This window comes from Balaenoptera acutorostrata, chromosome 9, assembly GCF_949987535.1.
Source record: "Balaenoptera acutorostrata chromosome 9, mBalAcu1.1, whole genome shotgun sequence".
NCBI classification, from domain to species: domain Eukaryota; kingdom Metazoa; phylum Chordata; class Mammalia; order Artiodactyla; family Balaenopteridae; genus Balaenoptera; species Balaenoptera acutorostrata.
This window is the reverse complement of record NC_080072.1, coordinates 104,698,314-104,706,213: the sequence shown is the minus strand read 5'-3', so window position 1 is coordinate 104,706,213 and position 7,900 is coordinate 104,698,314. Positions and strand designations below refer to the sequence as shown.

Genomic DNA, 7,900 nt, shown 5'->3' with positions numbered 1-7,900 from the left:
GGTGGGCTATAATGCAAAGAACCCGCATGCCTCAACAAAGATCCTGTGTGCTGCAACTAAGACCCGATGTAGCCAAAAAAAATAAGGAAAATAAATACATAAAATAAATAAATATTAAAAAAAAAAGAAAGTCATCACACTTGCATGCTACATGTATTAAGAAAAAGTCTAACGGGGGAGACAAGCATTAAATAATTATAAGAGTGACACATACATCTATTCTAGATCCAGCATTCAGTGGTCCATGTAACAAAGTGGTCCAAGAGAGGTGGGCAGGGAAGAGGGAGGAGATGGGGGCTATGGTAGCTCTGCCACCCAATCCCCCAAAAGTTCTAGCTTAATACCAAGTGGATGCTTCTCTGCATCCATCTTCTCAGCAGTTACAGCTCAAGGCACAGCTTTCAAATATGTCTTGTAGATCCCTTTTCAATGCCCATATCACGTAAATTCTCCTGTTACCCATTTGAGTTTGCCATCTGTTTCCTGCCAAAACCATGATTGATATAGGCCATTATGAAAATACTATTAACAGAAGTGAGCATGGTTAAGGAAACAAAAAAATAAAGTTGGGGCATCCAGATTTAGCAACTGCAAGAAATCATCATCATTCCTAGGCCTGAGGGAGCAGGGGAAGGAAAACATGTAATCATAGCCTGGTGGAGAGCTGAAGCCATGGAAGAGAGGACGCCCTTCAAAAACTGTCACGTCAAGACCCAGCCAGTGTCAGAACTGTGGCAGGAAGGTAATAGGAGGAATAAATACTTCAATCTCAATCCGTGTGTATGTGTGTGTGTGTGTGTGTGTGTGTGTGTGTGTGTGTGTGTTCTCTCCGCCAATCTTCCATTGGCTAAACACAATCTAAAGCCAACCCCAACCAGCACTCAGGTGATCAACTCGAGAGATCATCCTTCTGGGGTCCAGGACCAAAAGGAAAAAAGGCTGATTTAGAGAGTCAAACAAAAAATAACCAGCTAATCACACCTCACTGTTAAGAACACTTTAAAAAGAGAGTAGATAGATTTTAAAATTTATTACATAGAGTATATGTTATTTTGGTAATATGAGTTTTTAAGGTAGGGCAGAGAGCCCCAATATACCACGGTGCATGAGCCTTCACAGTACAATTTGCCGTGGGTTGCCAGAGGTCCAACCTGCCTGATCGGGCGACAGCGAGAACCTCAGAGCACAACACATTGTGATGAATCGTGGATTGTTTCTGAGGTTCTAGAATCCCAGACTCTGTGGCTCAGCACTGGGAGCTTCTGCTCACAGTTTTTTTCAGGCTCTTGGGCACCCCACACCAGGGTGCCCTCTCTCCCAAAATCCAGATGAAGAAGTTTCTTCTACTAGTGAGTCTGTATCTGCTTGGATCTGCCAGAGGTAAGTCCTCTTGTCTTGGCTCTGGGTGGACATGTAAGAGGCACCTTTAAGGCATTTCAGCCCTTGAAGAAGGAAGGCCAGTATCTTAGTTACCCAAACCAATCTAACTCAGAATTAGGAGTAGCTGAACAAGTTCAACTCTGAGAGCTACTGAACCTGTGGTGGGTTCCTCCTAGTTATGGCTTCACCATCAGAGACTAGCTTAGCACAGTCTCGTTCCTAATACTTTCAGCCACTTGACATTGTATCTGATGATCTGTGAAATGAGAAGGTTGGTCTAGGGGTTCTGCGGAGGTCCAGTGAAGGTTTGCCCCCATGAACTGAGTGTAGGGGATCCTTGTGTAGTTAATGTAGAAGGAGAGACATGAGGAGATGGGAGTGTGGTATGCCTGGAAAGTCATCCGAGAACACAGCATGGCTCTGGGCCAGACACCTTACAAGCCCCTCTTTCATTGGTCTATCCATCCAGTGGTCTGTATTTCCTCTTTCAGGACCCCCATTCAGGGTGGGCTCTGTTCCCTCCTTCCTCCTACAGGAGAAGTGAGAGGCCATGAGCTCTGAGCTGTCTGTTAAATGACAAAGTGTTTTCTGTAACGTCAGTTCTCAGAGATTTTGTCTTTTGCTTTCTTAGACTTTCAAAAGTGACTCAGAAACGTAGCTACATAGCTACCAGATGGTAGTATGTGCTAGCCACTTGGTGGGGCAGTGAGTCATAAACTATAAGCATGACAAAGAAATTAGTGTGCTTTTTCAAGCCTCCCTTCCATATCAGAAATTTCTTTATTAAAACTTCTGTTAACTTTTGAAGGATCAGTCAAGCAGATGATATTTCTGTAACAACTTTTTAAAATTAAAAATTCCTTAAAGCCTTAGTAAATCTTACCTTTCCTTTATAACATATTCTAATGCTAGCCTTTTGAAAGTTATTGATTGTAAGGTCTTCAAATCACTCAGAATACACACACACACACACACACACACAAATATATATATATATATATATTTTTTTTCAGGATTCTTACAGAGCTAGAGTATTTTGGGGACTTAGGCCTCAAAGATCCTGTAATTCAGCTTTTGGTTAGGATTAATAACTTAGTCATTATAGTCTACTCACCACCCTTCTCTAGGTTACTCAGTCTAAATCAGTTACTCAGTCAAAGAGTAATAATTTTTTTAAAAAGTAATAATCAAATTGTCTGCTTGGTGCTACACTTAATAAAATGAAAGTTGTACTTAAGGATATTTGTCTGACAGCCACTAATAAGCTGGATTAAATGTAGAAGAGAGTGGTCAGAACAGAATGACCAGCTAAGAGTTTTGTAATTTCAAATGCAAGGTCAGGAGGAGGGAAAACTAAAATTAGCTGAGCACTTGAGCAACGGACTAGGCACTTCACAATTTATCTTATTGAATACTCATGACAACTCCGTAAAGTAGGTGTAAATGGTACGTCACAAGGAATCTCAATTCAGGGATATAGAAGCAAAGATTGTTTTTATCTTAATAATTAACAGCAACTTGGCTTTGGGTCCCCAACTCACATGGATTGGGGTTGAGTGTGTGAAAGAACATGAACTTGCCAAGTAAAGGTGTCTTAATCCCTTCTGGTAATTTTTGTGGGTTCATTAGATATTTTTCATCTCTAGTTTAAAAGTTATCTTGTCCAAAGTTTAAAATCTTCCACCCTCAGTTTCAGCTAGAATTACTCAGCTACTGAAACAATTTGCTATCTCTCCCTCTTGTAACTCCATTCTTACCTTTCACCCACAGGGGAACTGGAGGGAGGCTAGTGGTGGACTTCTGACTACATGAATGATGGGACATTGATTTCCTGATGTTGGCTCTGTCAGGGAGGCACAGGTGCTTTTGGTGCTGGGTGAGGGGGCCCCGATGTGCCCACTCAGGGTACACAGATCCACACAAATATTGTGGATCTTAAAATTCTTCCCTTCAATCACAGAGGTGGTCTCTGTGTTTCCTTAACACCCCTGTCCTTCATGGTCTCCCAGGTAATTGGCTGACTGCATCCAACATCTGCAGTATCTTCAGGTGCTTGACCTAGGCCCCCAGAAACCTAGGAACCCCACAACATTAGCCTTGCTCCATAGGAAAGAACTCTTTATCCAGACGTCCTCCCTCACCTTTACCATCTCTCTTCTGTTGTTTCTCCATCCCAGGAGCATCAGGTCAACCTGTTGAGCTTCCTGGCTCTATGGATCATCAAGCTTCAGTTCAGCAACCTTCAGGTGACTACTTTTCACTTGCAAACCCTTCAGATGGTGAGGCTTTATATAAGACTTCTTCAGGCGAGAACACTTTGAGTGAGCATGGTTCAAGTGAGCACACTGCGGTTGAACACGCTTCAGGTGAGCACGATGCAGTCGAACATTCTTCAGGTGAGCACGATGCAGTCGAACATTCTTCAGGTGAGCACGCTGCAGTCGAACATGCTTCAAGTGAGCACGCTGCAGTTGAACATGCTTCAAGTGAGCACGCTGCAGTTGAACAAGCTTCAAGTGAGCACGCTGCAGTTGAACAAGCTTCAAGTGAGCACGCTGCAGGTGAACACACTGCAGGTGAGCATGCTCCAGATGAGCACGCTTCCAGTGAACAACCTTCTGGTGAACAGCCTTCGGGTGAAAAGCCTTCTGGTGAACAGCCTACAGGTGAACAGCCTGCAGGTGAACAGGTTGCAAGTGAGACGCCTTCAGGTGAACAGCCTGCAGGTGAACAGGTCTCAGCTGAACAAGTCTCAGGTGAAAAATCACCAGGCGAACAGCCATCAGGTGAACAGCCTTCAGGCATCCCGCCTTCAAGCACAATTTCAGGTGAGCCACATTTGGATGGGTGCCCATCCTTGACTTCAGGTGGGAAGTAGGTAACACATACAGAAAACCAATTTTAAGGAGTTTAGAAGAAAGAATAGTTCATACACTTCACAAACAGCTCTTCCAAAGAGAGCTGTTTACATTTTACATCTCTTTACATTTCTTTACAATAATCCCAGGTGGCAAGATCCAGGTTTTGTGGGGCCCTTTGGAGGTTAAACTGTTCAGTGGGCCCTCTTTAAGAAAAACAAAATAAATATAAAAGTGCCAGCAGTCCCTCCAACTTCACTCTATGCAAGAAATTGTGAATACAGATGCCCACAGCTCTCCTGGAAGGGGCTCATGGAAGACAACTTTGGTGAGCTTCATGCTAAATCTGCCTCTTAACAAACTATGTTAAAATGCTTTGCAAACCCTCTAAAGAGATGTCTAGCAGTGGAGCTGGTAGCTCTTGGTTTTTATGTTTGAACACGGTGTCAATGGAAATAATAAACAATCAATAATAATAATAGAAAAGAGTTTTATCTGAGCCAAAGTGAGGACTATAGCCCGGAAGCCAGCTTCCCAGATTACTCTGAGAAACTGCTCTGGAGGAGCAGAGTTTTCAGCACAGTTCTATATCTTGTCAGAACAAAGAACATTAAACAAGTCAGGGATACATTTCTTCAAGGTATAAAAATAAAAAAAAAAGACCAGCACGTACATGTACAGTATGTACAGTATGGCCTTGGCACCTGGGAAGGGAGTTTTATCATCAGTGGAGTACCAGAACTGGCATTCCATGAAGAGGGATATTTAATCTTTATTTTTCACATGGACATTTTTTACTTCTGGTTAATGTGACCTTTTCTTTAATAACTAAAGCAGTTGTTCAATAGGCCACAAGGAGGCTGTTTTAGTTAGCATAAAATTCAAGTTAACTAATGTATAAACCAGAATGACTTCTCCATACCTCACTCAATATGTGAACATTTCTTTCATCAATGGAAAGTAAAGCATGCTGATACTTTTGTCTGTTAGATCCAGAAATAAGTTCCCAGGACAACTGCAATTCTTTGGCTCTTACTCAAAAGGGGTTCTTCAAGGAAGGAAAGCAGGATCCAAGGTTTAATGTCTCAAGTTATTACCAGACATAGACACTTTATATTTCACCCCATTACATAAATAGCAGTATTCCAAATTTTCAGACGAGAGAAGTTACATCATCCGGCTAGAAAGTAGCAAATCTTGGATTCAAACTTAAGTTTGACTCCAAAGCCCATATTCTCTCCACTTTATATGCTTCCTTAATTAGGGAATTGGCAGTGGAGGTAGAGAGGCAATATGGAATCACTTCAAAGAGACTGCGCTTTGTGACAAACTGACCTGATTGAAGGTCACTTTGAGAATAGAGAATTGATGTAATGTTTGCAACATTACAGCATTCTAACACAGATTATTAATCAGTCAGATTTCACTGCAAGTGTCTGTGCCTTGTGGATAAGTGAGAGTATGATGGGGAGTAGGAAAGGGAGCCAGTCACATGAGGAGTTCTATTGCTTCTATTGAGTTAGACACGGCAGAAGGGCATCTAATGATAAATGTCCGGGAAGCCACTGGGTGATGAATTAGAATAAAAGTCAGTACTGGAGAGATAAATGTGGGATTCATCAGCAATGAAAATCATAGATGAAGCAATAAGAATGAAGGCATTTCCTCTGGCACAGAAGAGAAAATATGCTCTTTCAGGCACAGAGCCCTCACATCCCCAACAAGAACCAGGAAAAGAAATGGGCTGTATCCACCTACTTGTTGCCCATCACCCCTCCCCAGATGTGTGACTCAAGGCTACACAACCTGGATCCTAAGGTTATTTCATCAGGCTGATCTTAAATTTTCAGGCCCAGTATTAAATTGCCACACATGCTCTTATATGAATGACCAAGGAAAATGTCTTCGAGGAGAGGGAGTCTGCTCCACCCAGAATTCCCAGCAGTGCATGTTAAAGAAGATCTTTGAAGGTATGTGGGGACTTCATGAGCCAGTCTTTGCCAGAGAACACATCAACCAGCTTGAGTACTAATGGGGAGGAGATAGGGTGACGGGGGCCTGAGGAGGGAACAAGCTGTGATTCCCCCAAAACTTGGAGATTCTGGAGAACCTTATCCTTTCAAGAATCAAGAGCAGAATTCCAGCTATTGATGGAGAGGTCCTTCCCAGCAGGCTTACGATGTCTTAAAAAGAGGCAGGGAGATTGGCTGTCTCTTCCTATTAAAGAAATGTGTGGGTTGCCCCTTGAGCCATTGAGACATTGACTGTAAGCTCAGGAATGTGTCTATCTTGTTCATGGCTATATATTCCTAGCACTTAGCACAATGTCCAGCCCATGGTAGGCATTTAGTAAATATTGAATAAATGAGTTAAGTAATAAACAGTTGTCCACCAGTCTGTGTTCACAGATTGGCAGACATGTATGTGTGTCTTCCTACACCTCTCTACCCTTACACTCAGTCCTCATCCCCAAAATAAGGAAGGGATCTTGGTTACTTCCATCCCATGAACTTCCCTTGACTGCCTGACTTCCCTTGTGGTTCGTTTGGTCCCTCACTAGAGAGAGTGGGCAACTGATCAGGGGAAGGGCCCAGAAGAAGCAGATGGAAGGGAGGAGCGAAAGAATATACAAGTTGGAGGATTTGGTCATGCCTACATAGGGACACTGGGAACCATGGATGAAAGCTAAGATTGGAGGAGAAAGCTTTCTGCTCATTACAGTCTGTCTCTACTTCTTTCAGGTGGAAAACTTCAATTCATCGTCCAGGGCTGTGAAAACATGTGTCCATCCATGAACCTCTTCTCCCATGGAACCAGGATGCAAATTATATGCTGTCGGAATCAATCTTTCTGCAACAAGGTCTAGAAGCCTGTGCCCTTGCTTCCTGCTCTGACTCAGGCAGCAAAAATCCTCCCTCACCCTACTGGACTCAATTTATATTTAGTTTCTTCCCCAGTCAACAACTAATCACATCTTCCTCTGCCTGAGTGTCAGACAGGAAGCTCAAATATCTTTCCTCTCCTATCCATGCCCTGTTACACATTCTTCTCTGGCCTCCAACTTCTCTATCCCCTTACCCCATCTCTCAACATTCTTTTCTTTTTCAATAAATTCCACATGATTAAAGAATATAGACTCCAGACAGAGTCTTTTCCCATCAACCAGGGGCAGGGTCACCCTGAGCTTCCTTCTGCTCCACACAGTAAAGGAGATCCATTTTTTTTTCTTTCTTTCTTTCTTTTTTTTTATTTTTGAATTTTATTTATTTTTTTATACAGCAGGTTCTTATTAGTCATTCATTTTATACACATCAGTGTATACATGTCAATCCCAATCACCCAATTCATCCCACCCCCACCCCCCCACTTCTTTCCCCGTTTGATGTCCATTTGTTTGTTGTCTACATCTGTGTCTCAATTTCTGCCCTGCAAACCAGTTCATCTGTACCATTTTTCTAGGTTCCACATATATGAATTAATATATGATATTTGGTCTTCTCTTTCTGACTTACTCACTCAGTATGACAGTCTCTAGATCCATCCACATCTCAACAAATGACCCAATTTCATTCCTTTTTATGGCTGAGTAATATTGCATTGTATATATGTACCACATCTTCTTTATCCATTCGTCTGTCAATGGGCATTTAGGTTGCTTCCAT

The 7,900-nt window shown here is 42.4% G+C and overlaps 1 protein-coding gene across 4 annotated transcripts; it reads left to right on the top strand.

The window, feature by feature from the left end:
- Positions 1-1,328: 1,328 nt before the first annotated feature.
- ACRV1 (acrosomal vesicle protein 1) lies at positions 1,329-7,113 on the top strand. 4 transcript variants are annotated; one of them, XM_007183404.2, is made up of 5 exons: positions 1,329-1,380; positions 3,558-3,626; positions 3,972-4,208; positions 6,089-6,208; positions 6,980-7,113. In XM_007183404.2, the coding sequence occupies exons 1-5, from the start codon at positions 1,329-1,331 to the stop codon at positions 7,102-7,104; spliced, it is 603 nt and encodes a 200-aa protein (XP_007183466.2). In that variant the 3' UTR covers positions 7,105-7,113. The 4 variants fall into 4 exon arrangements, with proteins under 4 accessions (XP_007183466.2, XP_007183465.2, XP_007183464.2 ...); XM_007183403.2 differs by having other exon boundaries at positions 3,942-4,208; XM_007183402.2 differs by having other exon boundaries at positions 3,558-3,836; positions 3,972-4,166.
- The last annotated feature ends 787 nt before the right edge of the window (positions 7,114-7,900 follow it).